The sequence below is a fragment of the Lampetra fluviatilis genome, chromosome 56 (assembly GCF_964198595.1).
Source record: "Lampetra fluviatilis chromosome 56, kcLamFluv1.1, whole genome shotgun sequence".
NCBI classification, from domain to species: Eukaryota; Metazoa; Chordata; class Hyperoartia; order Petromyzontiformes; family Petromyzontidae; genus Lampetra; species Lampetra fluviatilis.
In genome coordinates this window covers 8,753,591-8,781,012 of record NC_136330.1, presented here as the reverse complement: position 1 = coordinate 8,781,012, position 27,422 = coordinate 8,753,591, and the positions used below count along the sequence as shown (strand labels likewise).

At 58.4% G+C, this 27,422-nt stretch overlaps 1 protein-coding gene across 1 annotated transcript in view; it reads right to left on the bottom strand.

Moving 5' to 3' along the window:
* The window catches only part of LOC144950144 (serine/threonine-protein kinase PAK 3-like), a 41,390-nt gene extending 20,619 nt beyond the window's left edge, over positions 1-20,771 (bottom strand). Inside the window, exons 1-7 of the mRNA XM_078880205.1 lie at positions 20,494-20,771; positions 8,957-9,095; positions 8,418-8,509; positions 6,783-6,951; positions 6,478-6,512; positions 5,682-5,765; positions 4,282-4,388 (exon numbers count right to left, since the gene is read on the bottom strand). Of these exons, the coding sequence (XP_078736331.1) occupies positions 4,282-4,388; positions 5,682-5,765; positions 6,478-6,512; positions 6,783-6,951; positions 8,418-8,509; positions 8,957-9,089 (620 nt within the window). The 5' untranslated portion in view covers positions 9,090-9,095; positions 20,494-20,771. The remainder of the gene's footprint in view (positions 1-4,281; positions 4,389-5,681; positions 5,766-6,477; positions 6,513-6,782; positions 6,952-8,417; positions 8,510-8,956; positions 9,096-20,493) is intronic.
* Positions 20,772-27,422: the final 6,651 nt, after the last annotated feature.

The following is a 27,422-nucleotide window of genomic DNA, read 5'->3' as shown; positions in this document are numbered from 1 at the left end:
GGGGGGGGATTAGGGGGTACTCTGGGAGGGATTAGGGGGTACTCTGGGGGGGTTTAGGGGGTACTCTGGGGGGGATTAGGGGGTACTCTGGGGGGGATTAGGGGGTACTCTGGGGGGGATTAGGGGGTACTCTGGGAGGGTTTAGGGGGTACTCTGGGAGGGATTAGGGGGTACTCTGGAGGGGTTTAGGGGGTACTCTGGGGGGTTTAGGGGGTACTCTGGAGGGGTTTAGGGGGTACTCTGGAGGGATTAGGGGGTACTCTGGGGGGGATTAGGGGGTACTCTGGGAGGGATTAGGGGGGTACTCTGGGAGGGTTTAGGGGGTACTCTGGGAGGGATTAGGGGGTACTCTGGGAGGGTTTGGGGGGGTACTCTGGAGGGATTAGGGGGGTACTCTGGGGGGGTTTAGGGGGTACTCTGGGGGGGTTTAGGGGGTACTCTGGGAGGGATTAGGGGGTACTCTGGGAGGGTTTAGGGGGTACTCTGGGAGGGATTAGGGGGTACTCTGGGAGGGTTTGGGGGGGGTACTATGGGGGGATTAGGGGGTACTCTGGGGGGGTTTAGGGGGTACTCTGGGGGGGTTTAGGGGGTACTCTGGGAGGGATTAGGGGGTACTCTGGGAGGGTTTAGGGGGTACTCTGGGAGGGTTTAGGGGGTACTCTGGGGGGGATTAGGGGGTACTCTGGGAGGGATTAGGGGGTACTCTGGGGGTGTTTAGGGGGTACTCTGGGGGGGATTAGGGGGTACTCTGGGGGAGATTAGGGGGTACTCTGGGGGGGATTAGGGGGTACTCTGGGAGGGTTTAGGGGGTACTCTGGGAGGGATTAGGGGGTACTCTGGGGGGGATTAGGGGGTACTCTGGGAGGGATTAGGGGGTACTCTGGGAGGGGTTTAGGGGGTACTCTGGGAGGGCTTAGGGGGTACTCTGGGAGGGATTAGGGGGTACTTTGGGGGGGTTTAGGGGGTACTCTGGGAGGGTTTAGGGGGTACTCTGGGAGGGTTTAGGGGGTACTCTGGGGGGGATTAGAGGGTACTCTGGGAGGGTTTAGGGGGTACTCTGGGGGGATTAGGGGGTACTCTGGGGGGGGATTAGGGGGTACTCTGGGAGGGATTAGGGGGTTCTCTGGAGGGATTAGGGGGTACTCTGGGAGGGATTAGGGGGTACTCTGGGGGGGATTAGGGGGTACTATGGGGGGGATTAGGGGGTACTCTGGGAGGGTTTAGGGGGTACTCTGGGAGGGATTAGGGGGTACTCTGGGAGGGATTAGGGGGTACTCTGGGGGGGATTAGGGGGTACTATGGGGGGGATTAGGGGGTACTCAGGGAGGGTTTAGGGGGGTACTCTGGGAGGGATTAGGGGGTACTCTGGGGGGGTTTCGGGGGTACTCTGGGAGGGTTTAGGGGGTACTCTGGGAGGGATTAGGGGGTACTCTGGGAGGGTTTAGGGGGTACTCTGGGAGGGATTAGGGGGTACTCTGGGGGGGATTAGGGGGTACTCTGGGAGGGTTTAGGGGGTACTCTGGGGGGATTAGGGGGTACTCTGGGGGGGTTTAGGGGGTACTCTGGGGGGGTTTAGGGGGTACTCTGGGAGGGATTAGGGGGTACTCTGGGAGGGTTTAGGGGGTACTCTGGGAGGGTTTAGGGGGTACTCTGGGGGGGATTAGGGGGTACTCTGGGAGGGATTAGGGGGTACTCTGGGGGGGTTTAGGGGGGTACTCTGGGGGGGATTAGGGGGTACTCTGGGGGGGATTAGGGGGTACTCTGGGGGGGATTAGGGGGGTACTCTGGGAGGGTTTAGGGGGGTACTCTGGGAGGGATTAGGGGGTACTCTGGAGGGGTTTAGGGGGTACTCTGGGGGGTTTAGGGGGTACTCTGGAGGGGTTTAGGGGGTACTCTGGAGGGATTAGGGGGTACTCTGGGGTGGCTTAGGGGGTACTCTGGAGGGATTAGGGGGGTACTCTGGGGGGGTTTAGGGGGTACTCTGGAGGGATTAGGGGGTACTCTGGGGGGTTTAGGGGGTACTCTGGAGGGGTTTAGGGGGTACTCTGGAGGGGTTTAGGGGGTACTCTGGAGGGGTTTAGGGGGTACTCTGGAGGGGTTTAGGGGGTACTCTGGAGGGATTAGGGGGTACTCTGGGGGGGTTTAGGGGGTACTCTGGGGGGGTTTAGGGGGTACTCTGGAGGGGTTTAGGGGGTACTCTGGGGGGGTTTAGGGGGTACTCTGGGGGGGTTTAGGGGGTACTCTGGAGGGGTTTAGGAGGTACTCTGGAGGGGTTTAGGGGGTACTCTGGGGGGGTTTAGGGGGTACTCTGGAGGGATTAGGGGGTACTCTGGAGGGGTTTAGGGGGTACTCTGGGGGGGGTTTAGGGGGTACTCTGGGAGGGTTTAGGGGGTACTCTGGAGGGTTTATGGGGTACTCTTGAGGGGTTTAGGGGGTACTCTGGGGGGGTTTAGGGGGTACTCTGGAGGGGTTTAGGGGGTACTCTGGGTGGGATTAGGGGGTACTCTGGGGGGGTTAGGGGGTACTCTGGGGGGATTAGGGGGTACTCTGGAAGGGATTAGGGGGTACTCTGGGAGGGATTAGGGGGTACTCTGGGAGGGTTTAGGGGGTACTCTAGGAGGGATTAGGGGGTACTTTGGGGGGTTTAGGGGGTTCTCTGGGGGGGTTTAGGGGGTACTCTGGGAGGGATTAGGGGGTACTCTGGGGGGGATTAGGGGGTACTCTGGGAGGGATTAGGGGGTACTCTGGGAGGGATTAGGGGTACTCTGGGGGGTTTAGGGGGTACTCTGGGGGGGTTAGGGGGTACTCTGGGGGGATTAGGGGGTACTCTGGGGGGATTAGGGGGTACTCTGGGAGGGATTAGGGGATACTCTGGGGGGGATTAGGGGGTACTCTGGGGGGGATTAGGGGGTACTCTGGGGGGGATTAGGGGGTACTCTGGGGGGGATTAGGGGGTACTCTGGGAGGGATTAGGGGGTACTCTGGGGGGGTTAGGGGGTACTCTGGGGGGTTTAGGGGGTACTCTGGGGGGATTAGGGGGTACTCTGGGAGGGATTAGGGGATACTCTGGGGGGGATTAGGGGGTACTCTGGGGGGGATTAGGGGGTACTCTGGGGGGGATTAGGGGGTACTCTGGGGGGGATTAGGGGGTACTCTGGGGGGGATTAGGGGATACTCTGGGAGGGATTAGGGGGTACTCTGGGGGGGATTAGGGGGTACTCTGGGGGGGATTAGGGGGTACTCTGGGAGGGATTAGGGGGTACTCTGGGGGGGTTTAGGGGGTACTCTGGGTGGGATTAGGGGATACTCGGGGGGGATTAGGTGGTATTCTGGGAGGGATTAGGGCGTACTCTGGGAGGGATTAGGGGGTACTCTGGGGGGATTAGGGGGTACTCTTGGAGGGATTAGGGGGTACTCTGGGGGGGATTAGGGGGTACTCTGGGGGGGTTTAGGGGGTACTCTGGGGAGGGATTAGGGGGTACTCTGGGGAGGGATTAGGGGGTACTCTGGGAGGGATTAGGGGGTACTCTGGGGGGGTTTAGGGGGTACTCTGGGGAGGGATTAGGGGGTACTCTGGGGGGGTTTAGGGGGTACTCTGGGGAGGGATTAGGGGGTACTCTGGGAGGGATTAGGGGGTACTCTGGGGGGGTTTAGGGGGTACTCTGGGGGGATTAGGGGGGTACTCTGGGAGGGATTAGGGGGTACTCTGGGGGGGTTTAGGGGGTACTCTGGGGGGATTAGGGGGGTACTCTGGGGGGGTTTAGGGGGTACTCTGGGGAGGGATTAGGGGGTACTCTGGGAGGGATTAGGGGGTACTCTGGGGGGATTAGGGGGTACTTATGGAGGGATTAGGGGGTACTCTGGGGGGGATTAGGGGGTACTCTGGGGGGGTTTAGGGGGTACTCTGGGGAGGGATTAGGGGGTACTCTGGGGGGGATTAGGGGGTACTCTGGGGAGGGATTAGGGGGTACTCTGGGAGGGATTAGGGGGTACTCTGTGGGGGTTTAGGGGGTACTCTGGGGAGGGATTAGGGGGTACTCTGGGGGGGTTTAGGGGGTACTCTGGGGAGGGATTAGGAGGTACTCTGGGAGGGATTAGGGGGTACTCTGGGGGGGTTTAGGGGGTACTCTGGGGAGGGATTAGGGGGTACTCTGGGGGGGGTTTAGGGGGTACTCTGGGGAGGGATTAGGGGGTACTCTCGGAGGGATTAGGGGGTACTCTGCGGAGGGATTAGGGGGTACTCTGGGGAGGGATTAGGGGGTGATCCCTGGGAGGCGTCACCCACTCAGGTTGGCGATGACCTCACTGTCGCCATGGCGAACTCGCGGGCGACCTTTGACTCCACCGCTCTCCGGGGTCACGAGGTCAATTACAGAGACCGTGCGCACCTGCGGGTGAGGGGTGAGGAGCGGAGAAGAGTGAGGGGTGAGTGGTGAGTGGTGAGGGGTGAGGAGTTAGTGGTGGGTACTGAGTGAGTGGTGACTGCTGAGTGAGTGGTGAGTGGTGAGTGTAGTGAGTGGTGAGTGCGTGGTGAGTGCGTGGTGAGTGTAGTGAGTGGTGAGTGTGTGGTGAGTGTAGTGAGTGGTGAGTCTGTGGTGAGTGTAGTGAGTGGTGAGTGTGTGGTGAGTGTAGTGAGTGGTGAGTGTAGTGAGTGGTGAGTGTAGTGATTGGTGAGTGTAGTGAGTGGTGAGTGCGTGGTGAGTGCGTGGTGAGTGTAGTGAGTGGTGAGTGCGTGGTGAGTGCGTGGTGAGTGTAGTGAGTGGTGAGTGTAGTGCATGGTGAGTGTAGTGAGTGGTAAGTGAGTGTGTGGTGAGTGGTGAATAAGTGAGTGGTGAGTGAGTGGTGAGTGTGTGGTGAGTATGTGGTGAGTGAGAGCGTGATGAGTGGTGAGTGTGTGGTGAGTGAGAGCGTGGTGAGTGGTGAGTGTGTGGTGAGTGGTGAGTGTGTGGTGAGTGAGTGTGTGGTGAGTGAGTGTGTGGTGAGTGAGTGGTGAGTGAGTGTGTGGTGAGTGGTGAGTGTATGGTGAGTAGCGAGTGCGTGGTGAGTGGTGAGTGTGTGGTGAGTAGTGAGTGTGTGGTGAGTGAGTGGTGAGTGTGTGGTGAGTGGTGAGTGTGTGGTGAGTGGTGAGTGTGTGGGGAGTGGTGAGTGAGTGGTGAGTGTGTGGTGAGTGGTGAGTGTGGTGAGAAGCGAGTGCGTGGTGAGTGGTGAGTGAGTGTGTGGTGAGTAGTGAGTGTGTGGTGAGTGAGTGGTGAGTGTGTGGTGAGTGGTGAGTGTGTGGTGAGTGGTGAGTATGTGGTAAGTGAGAGCGTAGCGAGTGGTGAGTGTGTAGTGAGTGAAAGCATGGCGAGTGGTGAGTGTGTGGTGAGTGGTGAGTGTGTGGTGAGTGTGTGGTGAGTGTGTGGTGAGTGAGAGCATGTCGAGTGATGTGTGATGAGTGAGTGTGTGGTGAGTGGTGAGTGTGTGGTGAGTGTGTGGTGAGTGAGACTGTGGTGAGTGGTGCGTGTGTGGTGAGTGGTGAGTGGTGAGTGAGAGCGTAGCGAGTGGTGAGTGTGTGGTGAGTGAGAGCATGGCGAGTGGTGAGTGGTGAGTGTGTGGTGAGTGAGTGTGTGGTGAGTGTGTGGTGAGTGAGTGCGTGGCGAGTGGTGAGTGTGTGGTGAGCGGCGAGTGGTGAGTGAACTCACCGATTTGGTGCACTCCGGCCGCGGGGCGATGGGTGGGGGCGGAGAGTCGTCGTCAGAGTCCGGAGACTCGGCCTGGTTATTCACCTCGTCACAATCATCATCATCAGCACCATCATCATCAGCACCATCATCATCATCAGCAGCAGCACCATCATCATCAGCACCACCATCATCATCAGCATCATCAGCAGCAGCACCATCATCATCAGCAGCACCATCATCACAATCATCATCAGCACCATCATCATCAGCACCATCACCATCATCATCATCAGCAGCACCATCATCATCAACAGCAGCATCCTCATCAACAGTAGCATCCTCATCAAGAGTAGCACCATCATAATCAGCAGCACCATCACCATCAGCATCATCACCATCATCAACAGTAGCACCATCATAATCAGCAGCACCATCATCATCAGCAGCACCATCATCAGCACCATCATCATCATCAGAACCATCATCAGCATCATCAGCACCACCGTCATCATCAGCATCATCAGCACGATCATTGTGGTAATAGGATCTTGATCATCATGATAAGCATCATCATCAGCATTATTATTATGATCATCAGCAGCAGCGGTAGCCTCAGCATCATGATCATCATGATAAGCATTATCATCAACATCATCATTTTGATGATCATTATCATAATAATCATCGGCAGCAGTAGCAGGGGCATCAGCATCATGATCAGCATTATTACCAGCAGCATCATTTGCAACATAATCATCACCATCATCATCAGCAACATTATCACCAGCTACAACAGCACAGTTCAGGGTCTCACCTGGGGTGTGGGATCTGGGGTTGCTTCATCTTTACCTGCAGCCAGGATCACAGGTAAGACACAGGGTCACACAGGTAAGACATATGTGAGTGACAGGTGAGTGACAGGTGATACAGGTGAGCTGAGCCTGCGTTATGCCAGGCCCCATGTTGCGGTGTCCATGGCCCGTGTGACCCTTGAACCCTGTGTTTCCCCACGTCCCCACGTCCTCCCCCCTTGTCCCCTTATCCCCTTGTCACCATGTCCCCGTGTCCTCGTGTCCTCGTGTCCCCATGTCCCCGTGTCCCCGTGTCTCCGTGTCTCACCGCTGGGCGTGCCCCCTGCGGACAGCCGCATGTACTTGTGTGAGCCGCGGGCGCCGCGCTCGCCCTGCAGGAAGGTGAGGGCGTCCAGCACGGCCTGCGGGTTCTCCTTCTGCTCCCACTCGGAGATGTTGGCCGTCTGCAGCATGCGCGCCCACTGCTCCGGCATGCCCTGCGGGGCGGGGGGCACGGGGGGGGGGGGGGCACGGGGGGGGGGCACGGGGTGGAGTGTCAAGTGGGGTTTGTGCGGCCAGGTGAGCGGTGGACAGACCGGGGGAGCCGCATTGGCACGAGTGGCCTGGCTCACGAGTGACCTGGCTCACGAGTGACCTGGCTCACGAGTGGCCTGGCTCACGAGTGACCTGGCTCACGGGTGACCTGGCTCACGAGTGACCTGGCTCACGAGTGGCCTGGCTCACGAGTGACCTGGCTCACGAGTGGCCTGGCTCACGAGTGGCCTGGCTCACGGGTGACCTGGCTCACGAGTGGCCTGGCTCACGAGTGACCTGGCTCACGAGTGGCCTGGCTCACGAGTGACCTGGCTCACGAGTGGCCTGGCTCACGAGTGACCTGGCTCACGAGTGGCCTGGCTCACGAGTGGCCTGGCTCACGGGTGACCTGGCTCACGGGTGACCTGGCTCACGAGTGACCTGGCTCACGAGTGGCCTGGCTCACGAGTGACCTGGCTCACGAGTGACCTGGCTCACGAGTGGCCTGGCTCACGAGTGGCCTGGCTCACGGGTGACCTGGCTCACGAGTGGCCTGGCTCACGAGTGACCTGGCTCACGAGTGGCCTGGCTCACGAGTGACCTGGCTCACGAGTGGCCTGGCTCACGAGTGGCCTGGCTCACGGGTGGCCTGGCTCACGGGTGACCTGGCTCACGAGTGGCCTGGCTCACGAGTGGCCTGGCTCACGAGTGGCCTGGCTCACGGGTGACCTGGCTCACGAGTGACCTGGCTCACGAGTGGCCTGGCTCACGAGTGGCCTGGCTCACGGGTGACCTGGCTCACGAGTGGCCTGGCTCACGAGTGACCTGGCTCACGAGTGACCTGGCTCACGAGTGGCCTGGCTCACGAGTGGCCTGGCTCACGGGTGACCTGGCTCACGGGTGGCCTGGCTCACGAGTGGCCTGGCTCACGAGTGGCCTGGCTCACGGGTGGCCTGGCTCACGAGTGGCCTGGCTCACGAGTGACCTGGCTCACGAGTGACCTGGCTCACGGGTGGCCTGGCTCACAGGTGGCCTGGCTCACGAGTGGCCTGGCTCACGGGTGGCCTGGCTCACGAGTGGCCTGGCTCACGGGTGGCCTGGCTCACGAGTGACCTGGCTCACGGGTGGCCTGGCTCACAGGTGGCCTGGCTCACGAGTGGCCTGGCTCACGGGTGGCCTGGCTCACGAGTGGCCTGGCTCACGGGTGGCCTGGCTCACGGGTGACCTGGCTCACCACAACGACCAGAGCCAAACACGGAGGGAAGTGGGGAGGAGACGGGACACGTAAAGACGAGGGGGACGTGGAATTTGAGGACACGGGGATCTTGGGGACAGGGAGATGTGGAAGGGCGCGGGGACACCCGGAGACACGTGGGGAGACGGCCACGTGGGGTGATGGCCGTGGGCACGGCGGGGGGGCGTGGCTCACGGTGAACTCGCCCGTGTTGGAGTTGAATCCCACGTGGACGCGGTGAGCAAAGCCTGACGGAGCCGAGATCTCCAGACGCTGCACCGGCTTCTCTGCATAGAGACGGGGTCACAGGGTTAGGGGGTCAGGGGGTCACGGGGTCAGGGAGACAGGGGGTCATGGGGTCAGGGAGTCAGGGAGACACGGGGTCACCGTGTCAGGGAGACACGGGGTCATTGTGACACAGAGACACGGGGTCAGGGGGACACGGGGTCAGGGAGACACGGGGTCAGGGGGACACAGGGTCAGGAATACACGGGGTCACGGGGTCAGGGAGACACAGGGACACGGGGTCAAGGAGACACGGGGACACGGGGTCAAGGAGACACGGGGTCAGGGGGTCATTGTGACACAGAGACACGGGGTCAGGGAGACAGGGGGTCAGGGAGACATGGGGTCAAGGGGACACGGGGTCAGGGGTCACGGGGTCAGGGGTCACGGGTCAGGGGTCACGGGGTCAGGGGTGAGGGGGACGCGGTGCAGTGGGCGTGCTCCCTTACTCTTGTCCTTCTTGCCCATGCCCATGCCAGAGAGGAGCGTCTTGCGGGACTTCTCCTCCCCTCCCGTGCCCCCCCCTCCCCCTCCTCCTCCTCCTCCAGCCGGGGACGCGCTGGGGACCACGGCGCTCGCCATGGCCTCCTGGCACACGGACATCACCCCCATCAGCACCATCAGCACCATCACCACCACCCCCATCACCATCACCATCACCCCCATCACCATCAGCACCATCAGCACCATTACCACCACCCCCATCACCATCACCATCACCCCCATCACCATCAGCACCATCACCATCAGCACCATCACCATCAGCACCATCAGCACCATCACCCCCATCACCATCAGCACCATCACCATCAGCACCATCACCATCAGCACCATCACTCACATCACCATCAGCACCATCACCCCCATCACCATCAGCACCATCAGCACCATCACCATCAGCACCATCAGCACCATCACCCCCATCACCATCAGCACCATCACCATCAGCACCATCACCCACATCACCATCAGCACCATCACCCCCATCACCCCCATCACCATCAGCACCATCACCATCAGCACCATCAGCACCATCACCGTCAGCACCATCACCCCCATCACCATCAACACCATCAGCACCATCACCATCAGCACCATCAGCACCATCACCATCAGCACCATCACCCCCATCACCATCAGCACCATCACCCACATCACCATCAGCACCATCACCATCAGCACCATCAGCACCATCAGCATCATCACCCCATCACCATCACCCCCATCACCATCAGCCCCATCACCATCAGCACCATCAGCACCATCACCCCCATCACCATCAGCACCATCACCCCCATCACCATCAGCACCATCACCCCCATCACCATCAGCACCATCAGCACCATCAGCACCATCACCCCCATCACCATCAGCACCATCACCATCAGCACCATCACCACCATCAGCATCAGCACCATCACCCCCATCACCATCAGCACCATCACCATCAGCACCATCACCCCCATCACCATCAGCACCATCACCATCAGCACCATCACCCCCATCACCATCAGCACCATCACCCCCATCACCATCAGCACCATCACCCCCATCACCATCAGCACCATCACAATCAGCACCATCAGCACCATCACTACCATCACCATCAGCACCATCACCCCCATCACTATCAGCACCATCACCCCCATCACCATCAGCACCATCACCCCCATCACCATCAGCACCATCACCACCATCAGCACCATCATCACCATCACCATCAGCACCATCAGCACCATCACCCCCATCACCATCAGCACCATCACCACCATCAGCACCATCACCCCGATCACCATCAGCACCATCACCACCATCACCATCAGCACCATCACCCCCATCACCATCAGCACCATCAGCACCATCACCATCAGCACCATCAGCACCATCACCATCAGCACCATCACCCCCATCACCATCAGCACCATCACCATCAGCACCATCACCCCCATCACCATCAGCACCATCACCATCAGCACCATCACCCCCATCACCATCAGCACCATCACCCCCATCACCATCAGTACCATCACCCCCATCACCATCAGCACCATCACCCCCAGCACCATCACCATCAGCACCATCAGCACCATCACCACCATCACCATCAGCACCATCACCCCCATCACCATCAGCACCATCACCCCCATCACCATCAACACCATCACCCCCATCACCATCACCACCATCACCATCAGCACCATCACCCCCATCACCATTAGCACCATCACCACCATCACCATCAGCACCATCACCCCCATCACCGTAAGCACCATCACCCCCATCACCATCAGCACCATCACCCCCATCACCATCAGCACCATCAGCACCATCACCATCAGCACCATCACCCCCATCACCATCAGCACCATCACCCCCATCACCATCAGCACCATCACCCCCATCACCATCAGCACCATCACCCCCATCACCATCAGCACCATCACCACCATCACCATCAGCACCATCACCCCCATCACCATCAGCACCATCACCCCCATCACCATCAGCACCATCAGCACCATCACCCCCATCACCATCAGCACCATCAGCACCATCACCATCAGCACCATCACCCCCATCACCATCAGCACCATCACCCGCATCACCATCAGCACCATCACCCCCATCACCATCAGCACCATCACCACCATCACCATCAGCACCATCACCCCCATCACCATCAGCACCATCACCATCAGCACCATCAGCACCATCAGCACCATCACCCCCATCACCATCAGCACCATCAGCACCATCACCATCAGCACCATCACCCCCATCACCATCAGCACCATCACCCACATCACCATCAGCACCATCACCATCAGCACCATCAGCACCATCAGCATCATCACCCCCATCACCATCACCCCCATCACCATCAGCCCCATCACCATCAGCACCATCAGCACCATCACCCCCATCACCATCAGCACCATCACCCCCATCACCATCAGCACCATCACCCCCATCACCATCAGCACCATCAGCACCATCAGCACCATCACCCCCATCACCATCAGCACCATCACCATCAGCACCATCACCACCATCAGCATCAGCACCATCACCCCCATCACCATCAGCACCATCACCATCAGCACCATCACCCCCATCACCATCAGCACCATCACCATCAGCACCATCACCCCCATCACCATCAGCACCATCACCCCCATCACCATCAGCACCATCACCCCCATCACCATCAGCACCATCACAATCAGCACCATCAGCACCATCACCACCATCACCATCAGCACCATCACCCCCATCACTATCAGCACCATCACCCCCATCACCATCAGCACCATCACCCCCATCACCATCAGCACCATCACCACCATCAGCACCATCATCACCATCACCATCAGCACCATCACCCCCATCACCATCAGCACCATCACCATCAGCACCATCAGCACCATCACCATCAGCACCATCACCCCCATCACCATCACCCCCATCACCATCAGCACCATCACCATCGGCACCATCACCCCCATCACCATCAGCACCATCACCCCCATCACCATCAGCACCATCAGCACCATCACCCCCATCACCATCAGCACCATCAGCATCAGCACCATCACCCCCATCACCATAAGCACCATCACCCCCATCACCATCAGTACCATCACCCCCATCACCATCAGCACCATCACCCCCAGCACCATCACCAGCAGCACCATCAGCACCATCAGCACCATCACCCCCATCACCATCAGCACCATCACCCCCATCACCATCAACACCATCACCCCCATCACCATCACCACCATCACCATCAGCACCATCACCCCCATCACCATCAGCACCATCACCACCATCACCATCAGCACCATCACCCCCATCACCATAAGCACCATCACCCCCATCACCATCAGCACCATCACCCCCATCACCATCAGCACCATCAGCACCATCACCATCAGCACCATCACCCCCATCACCATCAGCACCATCACCCCCATCACCATCAGCACCATCACCCCCATCACCATCAGCACCATCACCCCCATCACCATCAGCACCATCACCACCATCACCATCAGCACCATCACCCCCATCACCATCAGCACCATCACCCCCATCACCATCAGCACCATCAGCACCATCACCCCCATCACCATCAGCACCATCAGCACCATCACCATCAGCACCATCACCCCCATCACCATCAGCACCATCACCCGCATCACCATCAGCACCATCACCCCCATCACCATCAGCACCATCACCACCATCACCATCAGCACCATCACCCCCATCACCATCAGCACCATCACCCCCATCACCATCAGCACCATCAGCACCATCACCATCAGCACCATCACCCCCATCACCATCAGCACCATCACCCCCATCACCATCAGCACCATCACCCCCATCATCATCAGCACCATCACCCCCATCACCATCAGCACCATCACCACCATCACCATCAGCACCATCACCCCCATCACCATCAGCACCATCACCCCCATCACCATCAGCACCATCAGCACCATCAGCACCATCACCCCCATCACCATCAGCACCATCAGCACCATCACCATCAGCACCATCACCCCCATCACCATCAGCACCATCACCCCCATCACCATCAGCACCATCAGCACCATCACCATCAGCACCATCACCCCCATCACCATCAGCACCATCACCACCATCACCATCAGCAACATCACCACCATCACCATCAGCACCATCACCATCAGCACCATCACCACCATCACCATCACCACCAACACCACCATCCAATACCAATAGCCGCCATCCGCCACTCAGTGACGGTGACGTCACCACGGCGCCTGTGCCGGGCCAGGTGCACTTTGCGGCCACGTGCTGACAGGAGGTCTCGGGGCAGACTCAGCTCCCATGGGTTGCCTGACTGAGATGACCGAGATGACTGACATGACCGAGATGACTGAGATGACCGACATGACTGGTAGATGCACCACCAGCTGTACCCCCACTGTGCCAACTTGCTGCATTTAGCCACCCGGCGCTCCGTTGTTATTGGAGGGCGACTGCCTCCAACTGCCCAGTAGCAGCGTCCTTCACGAGCCTCCTCCACAGAGGCCGATCTTGACACCGCTGGTACCGGTCATCGGCAAGTCCACTCAGCTCCACGTTCTCCTGTACCACATCACTCCATCTCTCTCTAGCGCGTGCCGCGCCCGTTTAGACCCCTCTATGCGACCACCATCCACCATCACCACCATCACCACCGACAACACCATCACCATCCCCACCACCACCATCCCCACCACTACGATCATCAGCACCATCACCACCATCACCACCGTCAATACCATCACCATCCCCACCATCACCAGCATTAACACCATCACCACCGATATCACCACCATCATCATCATCACAACCACCATCACCTCCATCACCATCAGCACCATCGTCATCACCACCATCATCATCACAACCACCATCACCTCCATCACCATCCGCACCATCGTCATCACCACCATCATCATCACAACCACCATCACCTCCATCACCATCCGCACCATCACCATCACCCCCATCACCATCAGCACCATCACCATCAGCACCATCAGCACCATCAGCACCATCACCCCCATCACCATCAGCACCATCACCATCAGCACCATCACCACCATCAGCATCAGCACCATCACCCCCATCACCATCAGCACCATCACCATCAGCACCATCACCCCCATCACCATCAGCACCATCACCATCAGCACCATCACCCCCATCACCATCAGCACCATCACCCCCATCACCATCAGCACCATCACCCCCATCACCATCAGCACCATCACAATCAGCACCATCAGCACCATCACCACCATCACCATCAGCACCATCACCCCCATCACTATCAGCACCATCACCCCCATCACCATCAGCACCATCACCCCCATCACCATCAGCACCATCACCACCATCAGCACCATCATCACCATCACCATCAGCACCATCAGCACCATCACCCCCATCACCATCAGCACCATCACCACCATCAGCACCATCACCCCGATCACCATCAGCACCATCACCACCATCACCATCAGCACCATCACCCCCATCACCATCAGCACCATCAGCACCATCACCATCAGCACCATCAGCACCATCACCATCAGCACCATCACCCCCATCACCATCAGCACCATCACCATCAGCACCATCACCCCCATCACCATCAGCACCATCACCATCAGCACCATCACCCCCATCACCATCAGCACCATCACCCCCATCACCATCAGTACCATCACCCCCATCACCATCAGCACCATCACCCCCAGCACCATCACCATCAGCACCATCAGCACCATCACCACCATCACCATCAGCACCATCACCCCCATCACCATCAGCACCATCACCCCCATCACCATCAACACCATCACCCCCATCACCATCACCACCATCACCATCAGCACCATCACCCCCATCACCATTAGCACCATCACCACCATCACCATCAGCACCATCACCCCCATCACCGTAAGCACCATCACCCCCATCACCATCAGCACCATCACCCCCATCACCATCAGCACCATCAGCACCATCACCATCAGCACCATCACCCCCATCACCATCAGCACCATCACCCCCATCACCATCAGCACCATCACCCCCATCACCATCAGCACCATCACCCCCATCACCATCAGCACCATCACCACCATCACCATCAGCACCATCACCCCCATCACCATCAGCACCATCACCCCCATCACCATCAGCACCATCAGCACCATCACCCCCATCACCATCAGCACCATCAGCACCATCACCATCAGCACCATCACCCCCATCACCATCAGCACCATCACCCGCATCACCATCAGCACCATCACCCCCATCACCATCAGCACCATCACCACCATCACCATCAGCACCATCACCCCCATCACCATCAGCACCATCACCATCAGCACCATCAGCACCATCAGCACCATCACCCCCATCACCATCAGCACCATCAGCACCATCACCATCAGCACCATCACCCCCATCACCATCAGCACCATCACCCACATCACCATCAGCACCATCACCATCAGCACCATCAGCACCATCAGCATCATCACCCCCATCACCATCACCCCCATCACCATCAGCCCCATCACCATCAGCACCATCAGCACCATCACCCCCATCACCATCAGCACCATCACCCCCATCACCATCAGCACCATCACCCCCATCACCATCAGCACCATCAGCACCATCAGCACCATCACCCCCATCACCATCAGCACCATCACCATCAGCACCATCACCACCATCAGCATCAGCACCATCACCCCCATCACCATCAGCACCATCACCATCAGCACCATCACCCCCATCACCATCAGCACCATCACCATCAGCACCATCACCCCCATCACCATCAGCACCATCACCCCCATCACCATCAGCACCATCACCCCCATCACCATCAGCACCATCACAATCAGCACCATCAGCACCATCACCACCATCACCATCAGCACCATCACCCCCATCACTATCAGCACCATCACCCCCATCACCATCAGCACCATCACCCCCATCACCATCAGCACCATCACCACCATCAGCACCATCATCACCATCACCATCAGCACCATCACCCCCATCACCATCAGCACCATCACCATCAGCACCATCAGCACCATCACCATCAGCACCATCACCCCCATCACCATCACCCCCATCACCATCAGCACCATCACCATCGGCACCATCACCCCCATCACCATCAGCACCATCACCCCCATCACCATCAGCACCATCAGCACCATCACCCCCATCACCATCAGCACCATCAGCATCAGCACCATCACCCCCATCACCATAAGCACCATCACCCCCATCACCATCAGTACCATCACCCCCATCACCATCAGCACCATCACCCCCAGCACCATCACCAGCAGCACCATCAGCACCATCAGCACCATCACCCCCATCACCATCAGCACCATCACCCCCATCACCATCAACACCATCACCCCCATCACCATCACCACCATCACCATCAGCACCATCACCCCCATCACCATCAGCACCATCACCACCATCACCATCAGCACCATCACCCCCATCACCATAAGCACCATCACCCCCATCACCATCAGCACCATCACCCCCATCACCATCAGCACCATCAGCACCATCACCATCAGCACCATCACCCCCATCACCATCAGCACCATCACCCCCATCACCATCAGCACCATCACCCCCATCACCATCAGCACCATCACCCCCATCACCATCAGCACCATCACCACCATCACCATCAGCACCATCACCCCCATCACCATCAGCACCATCACCCCCATCACCATCAGCACCATCAGCACCATCACCCCCATCACCATCAGCACCATCAGCACCATCACCATCAGCACCATCACCCCCATCACCATCAGCACCATCACCCGCATCACCATCAGCACCATCACCCCCATCACCATCAGCACCATCACCACCATCACCATCAGCACCATCACCCCCATCACCATCAGCACCATCACCCCCATCACCATCAGCACCATCAGCACCATCACCATCAGCACCATCACCCCCATCACCATCAGCACCATCACCCCCATCACCATCAGCACCATCACCCCCATCATCATCAGCACCATCACCCCCATCACCATCAGCACCATCACCACCATCACCATCAGCACCATCACCCCCATCACCATCAGCACCATCACCCCCATCACCATCAGCACCATCAGCACCATCAGCACCATCACCCCCATCACCATCAGCACCATCAGCACCATCACCATCAGCACCATCACCCCCATCACCATCAGCACCATCACCCCCATCACCATCAGCACCATCAGCACCATCACCATCAGCACCATCACCCCCATCACCATCAGCACCATCACCACCATCACCATCAGCAACATCACCACCATCACCATCAGCACCATCACCATCAGCACCATCACCACCATCACCATCACCACCAACACCACCATCCAATACCAATAGCCGCCATCCGCCACTCAGTGACGGTGACGTCACCACGGCGCCTGTGCCGGGCCAGGTGCACTTTGCGGCCACGTGCTGACAGGAGGTCTCGGGGCAGACTCAGCTCCCATGGGTTGCCTGACTGAGATGACCGAGATGACTGACATGACCGAGATGACTGAGATGACCGACATGACTGGTAGATGCACCACCAGCTGTACCCCCACTGTGCCAACTTGCTGCATTTAGCCACCCGGCGCTCCGTTGTTATTGGAGGGCGACTGCCTCCAACTGCCCAGTAGCAGCGTCCTTCACGAGCCTCCTCCACAGAGGCCGATCTTGACACCGCTGGTACCGGTCATCGGCAAGTCCACTCAGCTCCACGTTCTCCTGTACCACATCACTCCATCTCTCTCTAGCGCGTGCCGCGCCCGTTTAGACCCCTCTATGCGACCACCATCCACCATCACCACCATCACCACCGACAACACCATCACCATCCCCACCACCACCATCCCCACCACTACGATCATCAGCACCATCACCACCATCACCACCGTCAATACCATCACCATCCCCACCATCACCAGCATTAACACCATCACCACCGATATCACCACCATCATCATCATCACAACCACCATCACCTCCATCACCATCAGCACCATCGTCATCACCACCATCATCATCACAACCACCATCACCTCCATCACCATCCGCACCATCGTCATCACCACCATCATCATCACAACCACCATCACCTCCATCACCATCCGCACCATCACCATCAGCACCATCACCATCAGCACCATCACCATCAGCACCATCACCACCAACATTAGCAGCAGCAGCAGCATCGACACCCATTGCTAACCTCCATGACTCACCATCACACCCACATCACCATCACATCACTCACCATCACACCCACATCACCACCCATCACTCACCATCACACCCACATCACCCCCCATCACTCACCATCACACCCACATCACCACCCATCACTCACCATCACACCCTTCACTCACCATCACATTACTCACCATCACATCACTCACCATCACACTCACATCACCACCCATCACTCACCATCACACCCACATCACCACCCATCACTCACCATCACACCCACATCACCACCCATCACTCACCATCACACCCACATCACCACCCATCACTCACCATCACACCCACATCACCCCCCATCACTCACCATCACACCCACATCTCATCACTCACCATCACACCCACATCACCACCCATCACTCACCATCACACCCACATCACCACCCATCGCTCACCATCACACCCACATCACATCACTCACCATCACACCCATCGCTCACCATCACATCACTCACCATCACACCCACATGTGATGGTGTGCAGGGTCACCGAGGAGCGGTGGCGCAGTGGTTAGCGCACTTCGCCATCCACAGTCCGAGTCCTGACCCCTGGCTACGTGCGAGGGGATGGAGTTAGAGGGGTTCGGATTGGGGGTTAGAGGGGGTAGGGTTTAAAGGGTATAGGTTAGGAGGCACGGGTTAGGGGGTAGGGGTTGGGGGTAGAGGTTAGGGGGTACGGGTTAGGGGGTAGAGGTTAGGGGGTAGGAGTTAGGGGGTAGAGGTTAGGGGGTACGGGTTAGGGGGTACGAGTTAGGGGGTACGGGTTAGGGGGTAGAGGTTAGGGGGTACGGGTTAGGGGGTAGGGGTTAGGGGGTAGAGGTTAGGGAGTACGGGTTAGGGGGTAGGGGTTAGGGGGTAGAGGTTAGGGGGTACGAGTTAGGGGGTACGGGTTAGAGGTTAGGGGGTACGGGTTAGGGGGTACGGGTTAGGGGGTAGAGGTTAGGGGGTAGGGGTTAGGGGGTACGAGTTAGGGGGTACGGGTTAGGGGTTAGAGGTTAGGGGGTACGGGTTAAAGGGTAGGGGTTAGGGGGTAGAGGTTAGGGGGTACGGGTTAGGGGGTACGGGTTAGGGGGTAGAGGTTAGGGGGTACGGGTTAGGGGGTACGGGTTAGGGGGTAGAGGTTCGGGGGTAGGGGTTAGGGGGTACGAGTTAGGGGGTACGGGTTAGGGGGTGGAGGTTAGGGGTACGGGTTAGGGGGTAGGGGTTAGGGGGTAGATGTTAGGGGGTACGGGTTAGGGGGTACGGGGTTAGGGGGTAGAGGTTAGGGGGTACGGGTTAGGGGGTACGGGGTTAGGGGGTAGAGGTTAGGGGGTACGGGTTAGGGGGTACGGGTTGCGGTTATTCACCGGCACTCACACTTGGACAATTCCTATTCGTCCCCGGGGAGTGGTGGGGGGCTGGGGGGGGGGTAGGTGGGGGGGTGGTGGCGAGGGGGTAGGTTAGGGCTGGGGAGGATGGGGGGGGGTGGTGGCGAGGGGGTAGGTGGGGGGTGGTGGCGAGGGGGTAGGTGGGGGGGGTGGTGGCGAGGGGGTAGGTGGGGGGGAGTGGTGGCGAGGGGGTAGGTTAGGGTTAGGGGGGATGGGGGGGGTGGTGGCGAGGGGGTAGGTGGGGGGTGGTGGCGAGGGGGTAGGTGGGGGGGTGGTGGCGAGGGGGTAGGTAGGGGGGGGTGGCGAGGGGGTAGGTGGGGGGGGGGTGGTGGCGAGGGGGTAGGTGAGGGGCGTGGTGGCGAGGGGGTAGGTGGGGGGTGGTGCGAGGGGGTAGGTGAGGGGGGTGGTGGCGAGGGGGTAGGTGGGGGGGGTGGTGGGGGGGGGGTGAAGAGGGGGTAGGTGGGGGGTGGTGGCGAGGGGGTAGGTGGGGGAGGCGAGGGGGTAGGTGGGGGGTGGTGGCGAGGGGGTAGGTGGGGGGGGGGGGTGGCGAGGGGGTAGGTGGGGGGGTGGCGAGGGGGTAGGTGGGGGGTGGTGGCGAGGGGGTAGGTGGGGGGGGTGGTGGCGAGGGGGTAGGTGGGGTGGTGGCGAGGGGGTAGGTGAGGGGTGATGGCGAGGGGGTAGGTTGGGGGTGGGGGTTGAGTCCCCGCTCACCTGTGGGGGGTCCGGCTCCCTCTGCTGGGGTCCCTCTGCTGGGGTCCCTCTGCTGGGGTCCCTCTGCTGGGGTCCCTCTGCTGGGGTCCCTCTGCTGGGGTCCCGCTGCTGGAGGGGTCTCGCGGCCCGGCTCCCTGCGGACTCAGTGGGCGCGGCGCCGCCTCCACCGCCACCACCTCCACCAGCACCAGCAGCACCTCCACCACCACCTACACCACTACCACCACCACCTCCACCACCACCTACACCACTACCACCACCAGCACAACCAGCACCACCACCACCTCCACCACACCAGCACCACCACCACCTCCACCACCACCAGCACCTACTCCACCACCGCCAACAGCCCGGGACTCGGAGCGCAGTTCCGCGTTCAGGCCGAGTGCGAGCGTGCGTGTGTGTGTGTGTGCGTGAGTGTGTGTCAGTGTGTGAGTGTGTGTGTGTGCGTGTGTGTGCGTGTGTGTGAGTGTGTGTGAGTGTGAGTGTGTGTCAGTGTGTGTGTGTGAGTGCGTGTGTGAGAGTGTGTGTGTGAGTGTGTGTGCGTGTCTGTGTGTGTGTGAGTGTGTGTGTGTGAGAGTGTGTGTGTGAGTGTGTGAGAGTGTGTGAGTGTGTGTGTGAGTGCGTGTGTGAGTGTGTGAGAGTGTGTGAGTGCGTGTGTGTGTGTGAGTGTGTGAGTGCGTGCGTGTGTGTGTGTGTGAGAGTGTGTGAGTGTGTGTGTGAGTGCGTGTGTGTGAGTGTGTGAGTGTGTGAGAGTGTGTGAGTGCGTGTGTGTGAGTGTGTGAGAGTGTGTGAGTGCGTGTGTGTGTGTGAGTGTGTGAGTGCGTGCGTGTGTGAGTGCGTGTGTGTGTGAGTGCGTGCGTGTGTGAGTGCGTGTGTGAGTGTGTGCGTGTGTGTGTGAGTGTGTGTGAGTGTGAGTGTGTGTCAGTGTGTGTGTGAGTGCGTGTGTGAGAGTGTGTGTGTGAGTGTGTGTGCGTGTCTGTGTGTGTGTGTGAGTGTGTGAGTGTGTGCGCACGTGCGTGCGTGTGAGTGTGTGTGTGTGAGTGTGTGAGAGTGTGTGAGTGTGTGTGTGAGTGCGTGTGTGAGTGTGTGAGAGTTTGTGAGTGCGTGTGTGTGTGTGAGTGTGTGAGTGCGTGCGTGTGTGTGTGTGTGAGAGTGTGTGAGTGTGTGTGTGAGTGCGTGTGTGTGTGAGTGTGTAAGTGCGTGTGTGTGTGTGAGTGTGTGAGTGTGTGAGAGTGTGTGAGTGCGTGTGTGTGTGTGAGTGCGTGCGTGTGTGAGTGCGTGTGTGTGAGTGTGTGAGTGCGTGTGTGAGTGTGTGAGTGTGTGAGAGTGTGTGAGTGCGTGTGTGTGTGTGAGTGTGTGAGTGCGTGCGTGTGTGTGTGAGTGCGTGTGTGTGTGAGTGCGTGCGTGTGTGAGTGCGTGTGTGAGTGTGAGTGTGTGCGTGTGTGTGTGAGTGTGTGTGTGAGTGTGTGTGAGTGCGTGTGTGAGTGTGTGTGAGTGTGTGTGTGTGTGAATGTGTGTGAGTGTGTGTCAGTGTGTGTGTGAGTGCGTGTGTGAGAGTGTGTGTGTGAGTGTGTGTGCGTGTCTGTGTGTGTGTGTGTGAGTGTGTGTGTGTGTGAGTGTGTGTGAGTGTGTGTGTGTGTGAGTGTGTGTGTGTGAGAGTGTGTGTGTGTGAGAGTGTGTGAGTGCGTGAGTGAGTGTGAGAGTGTGTGCGTGTGTGTGTGTGAGTGCGTGAGTGAGTACTTGTGTGAGATTGTGAGAGTGTGCGCGTGTGTGTGTGAGTGCGTGTGTGTGAGAGTGTGTGAGTGTGTGTGTCTGAGTGCGTGTGTGAGTGCGTGTGCGTGTGTGTGCGTGTGTGAGTGCGTGTGTGTGAGAGTGTTTGTGTGTGAGTGTGTTCGTGTGTGTGTCAGTGCGTGTGTGTGCGTGTGAGAGTGTGTGCGCGTGTGAGAGTGTGTGCGTGCGTGTGTGCGTGCGTGTGTGCGTGCGTGTGAGTGTGCGTGTTAGTGTGCGTGTGAGGGTGCGTGTGAGTGTGTGTATGTGCGTGAGTGTGTGAGTGTGCGTGTGAGTGTGTGCGCACGTGCGTGTGAGTGTGTGTACGCACGTGTGCGTGCGTGTGTGAGTGCGTGTGTGAGTGCGTGTGTGTGAGTGCGTGTGTGAGTGTGTGTGAGTGTGCGAGTGTGTGTGAGTGTGTGTGAGTGTGTGAGTGTGTGTGAGTGTGTGTGCGTATGAGTGTGTGTGTGTGAGTGTGTGAGAGTGTGAGAGTGTGAGTGTGTGTGAGAGTTTGTGAGTGCGTGAATGTGTGTGTCTGCGTCTTTGAGTGCGTGATTGTGAGTGCGTGTGTGAGTGAGTGCCTGCGCGTGTGTAAGTGCGTGCGCGTGTGTGAGTGCGTGTGTGTGAGAGTGTTTGTGTGTGAGTGTGTTCGTGTGTGTCAGTGCGTGTGTGTGCGTGTGAGAGTGTGTGCGCGTGTGAGAGTGTGTGCGTGCGTGTGTGCGTGCGTGTGAGTGTGCGTGTTAGTGTGCGTGTGAGGGTGCGTGTGCGTGTGAGTGTGTGTATGTGCGTGAGTGTGTGAGTGTGCGTGTGAGTGTGTGCGCACGTGCGTGTGAGTGTGTGTACGCACGTGTGCGTGCGTGTGTGAGCGCGTGTGTGAGTGCGTGTGTGTGAGTGCGTGTGTGAGTGTGTGTGTGTGAGTGTGCGTGTGTGAGTGCGTGTGTGTGAGTGCGTGTGTGAGTGTGTGTGTGAGTGTGCGAGTGTGTGTGAGTGTGTGTGAGTGTGTGAGTGTGTGTGAGTGTGTGTGCGTATGAGTGTGTGTGAGAGTGTGAGAGTGTGAGTGTGTGTGAGAGTTTGTGAGTGCGTGAATGTGTGTGTCTGCGTCTTTGAGTGCGTGATTGTGAGTGCGTGTGTGAGTGAGTGCCTGCGCGTGTGTAAGTGCGTGCGCGTGTGTGAGTGCTCGCGAACAGCACTTGCCCCAACAGTCCGTGAAGGCTATCGGGGCATGTTTGTCTTTGTTGTGTGTTCGCGTGCGCGCGTGTCACTGTGTGCAGGAGCGGTGGTGCAGCGGTCAGCGCGCTGCGCTACGAACCCGGCGGACCCGAGTTCGATTCCCGCTCGCGGCCACCAACACCACCAGTGACGATACTTATCTGAACCGGTCCTGGGCCTACGCTAGGGCGACTCAGCCTCAAATGAGTACCTGGTGCGGTGTGTAAACATCGCCGCTGGGGAGACAAAGGCGGCCGGGCGTGATGCTGGCCACCCACCCCCTCGTGTGTAGTGTCGGCCTTCATAGGTGCTACTCGCTAACAGCACTTGCCCAGCAGTCTCTCCGTGTTCAGTGTTTTAATATAGTTGTGTGTGTGTGCACCTAGCCTGGTACAAGCTCCGTGTTGACGTTATCGCGTGAGTGCGTGTCAACACGTGATGTGTATGCGCGTGCCAGCGTGTGTGAGAGTTTGCGTGTGTGTCACCGTGTGTGCGTGAGGCTGTGTGTGCGTGAGGCTGTGTGTGCGTGAGGCTGTGTGTGCGTGAGGCTGTGTGTGCGTGAGGCTGTGTGTGCGTGAGGCTGTGTGTGCGTGAGGCTGTGTGTGCGTGAGGCTGTGTGCGTGAGGCTGTGTGCGTGAGGCTGTGTGTGCGTGAGGCTGTGTGTGCGTGAGGCTGTGTGCTCGCTCATAGCACTTGGCCCAAGGCTAAGCTGAGGCTACATGGGGAGCTTTGTCTTTGCGTGGGGTCGTTTCTCGTTGACACATTCAAAAGAACGCATCCCGGGGAAACACCCCACGTGTAACACCACGTGGCGTGTGTGTGTGACACCACGTGTGTGTGTGTGTGACACCACGTGTGTGTGTGTGTGTGTCACCACGTGTGTGTGTGACACCACGTGTGTGTGTGTGTGACACCACGTGTGTGTGTGTGTCACCACGTGGCGTGTGTGGGACACCACGTGGCGTGTGTGTGACACCACGTGGCGTGTGTGTGTGTGACACCACGTGTGTGTGTGTGTCACCACGTGTGTGTGTGTCACCACGTGTGTGTGTGTGTCACCACGTGTGTGTGTGTCACCACGTGTGTGTGTGTGTGTGTGTCACCACGTGTGTGTGTGTGTGTGACACCACGTGGCGTGTGTGTGACACCACGTGGCGTGTGTGTGTGTGACACCACGTGTGTGTGTCACCACGTGTGTGTGTGTGTCACCACGTGTGTGTGTGTGACACCACGTGTGTGTGTGTGACACCACGTGTGTGTTCGTGTGTGTCACCACGTGTGTTGGCTGGGTCATGTAGCCCGCATGCCCAGCCACCGCATGCCTAAACAGCTTTTGTTCGGCCGGATCGAGGGGGCTCAACGGGCGCGGCACGGGCTAGAGAAGAGATGGAGTGCTGTGGTACAGGAGGATGTGGAGCTGAGTGGACTTGCTGACGATTGGTACCAGCGGTGTCAACATCGGCTTCTGTGGAGGAGGCTCGTGAAGGACGCTGCTACTGGGCAGTTGGAGGCAGTCGCCCTCCAACAACAACGGAGGGTGGAGGAGCGACGCTCACAACAACGGGTAGAGCGCCGGGTGGCTAAAGCACAGTAAGTTGGCACAGTAGGGGGCACAGGTGGTGCATCAGCCAGTAATCTCGGTCATCTCAGTCAGTCGACCCGTGGCACCTGGGTCTGCCCCGTGACCTCCTGCCAGCGGGCGTTCGACACTTCACGTGGCCTCAAGGTGCACATGGCCTGGCACAAGCATCGTGGTGACGTCACCACCACGTCGTGGCGAATGGCGGTTGTTGTGTGTGTGTGACACCACGTGTGTGTGTGTGTGTGACACCAGTGACGATTATCTGAACCGGTCCTGGGTCTACCCTAGGTCGACTCAGCCTCAAATGAGTACCTGGTGCGATGTGTAAACATCGCCACTGGGGAGACAAAGGCGGTCGGGCGTGGTGCTGGCCACCCACCCCCTCGTGTGCCATTCCGGCCTTCATAGGTGCTCGCTAACAGCACTTGCCCCTACAGTCTGTTACGGCTATACGGGGGATCTTTATCTATGTGTGTGTGACACCACGTGTGTGTGTGTGATAGTGCGTGTCACAAACACGTCATTTGTGTGAGGCTGGCAATGATTATTCAGCATCGCCCCCTTGCCAGGCCGCTCGCTGGGGAGAGGCTTGCGGAACCCCAAAGTGGTTTCATGCCGAGGCGGTCCTGCACAGACGCCATATTCTCGATCCGTCTAATCTGGATTTGATGACGGACGCTTGTGTTGCGCCCGAAACGTCGTGATTTATTTAATTTTATACCTACGTGACTTCACCGAAAGAACCAAAGAGTAGAACTCTATCCGTCTGTTACAGCAGAGGTGTGGGGTATTTAAATAGGACCTACATCTCTGCTTTATTGGCCTGGTCAAGGCATATGATACCATCAACATGCCTGGCCTCTGGGTTGTTCTTCATGCTTTTGGTGTCCCTGACTCCCTGCTCACAACCATTAAGGGCCTTCATGATGTTGAGCAGGCACAAGTAAAACTACGTGGCTGGGAGTCAGAGCCATTCCCTGTTCAACTTGAGGTGTCACAGGGATGTCCTCTGGCTCCTACATTATTTTACACATTTTGCTACCACCTAGTTCGAGAAGCCTTCCATGGCAGTACCAAAGGAATTTCCATCTGGTACAGATACCAATGGAAGCTGATCGATGCCCGGGTTCGGTCAAGGGATGACTTCCTATTGGTCAACCACGTTATGTATGCCGATGATCTGGTGATTGCTGCTCACTCCGAGGAGTTGGAGGCGCTGCTGCTGAACCTGGAGTGTGCCACTAAGAGGCGGCGTCTTACCATGAGCCCCACCAAAACTGCCTGGCTATTAATGTCATCAAATACTCCACCCCCTCAACTCGCCACGAGTGAGAGCGCAGTTGTGGAGAGAGTTTACGAGTTCCAATTCGTGGGCAGTGTGATGATGATCCGCTCCGGTTTGGCACCAGAGGTCTCACTCCGAAACAGTCGAGCGACATTGTCTTCTCATCGGCTGAATAACGCTGCGTGGAAGCTACCTGATCTGTCGCTCCACACGAAGCTCCGGGTTTGATTCAGCCACGATCATTTCCTGCCTGCTCTGTGCTTGCAAAATGCGGAGTCCTCTAAAGGAACATCTGTACCGGATTGAAACATTTAGGCTTGGCCTGCCTGCCATCCGTTGTGGTTTAACCAGGCTGGGTATGTGTGAGGAGCTCACAGATCCATGAACGATCTGGGCACTTGCCCATCAGTGAGCTCCTCTGGCAGGCGAGTCGGGGTTGGCTGGGTCATGTAGCCCACATGTCCAGACGCCGCATGCCAAAGCGGTTTCCGTTTGGCCGGATAGAGGCGGTTAAACGGGCACGGCACGGGCTAGAGAAGAGATGGAATGATGCAGTACAGGACAATGTGGAGCTGAGTGGACTTGCCAATGACCGGTAACAGCCGTGTCAAGATCGGCCTCTGTGGAGGAGGCTCGTGAAGGACGCTACTGGGCAGTTGGAGGCAGTCGCCCTCCAACAATAGCGGAGGGCAGAGAAGTGACGCTCACAACAACGAGCGAAGCGCTCGGCGGGTAAAACGCGGCGACTTGGCACAGTGGGCAGCACATGTGGTGCATCTGCCAGCCATCGCAGTCTCGTGACCTCCTGCCAGCGAGCCTTCGATGCTTTGCATGGCCTCTAATTGCACCTAGCCTGGCACAACCGTGTTCACGTGACCGACACAGAGTGCGAATGTGGCTGTTGTTGTTGTTGTGTGCCTTCATAGGTCGTACTCGCGAACAGCACTTGCCCCGACAGCCTGTTCAAGCCAATACGGGAGATCTTTATATTTGTCTTGTGTGCGTATTTACACGTGGGGTGAGGTAAGGTGTGAGTGATGTGAGATCGGAGTGAGGTGAGGTGAGTGTAAGGTGAGTGTGAGG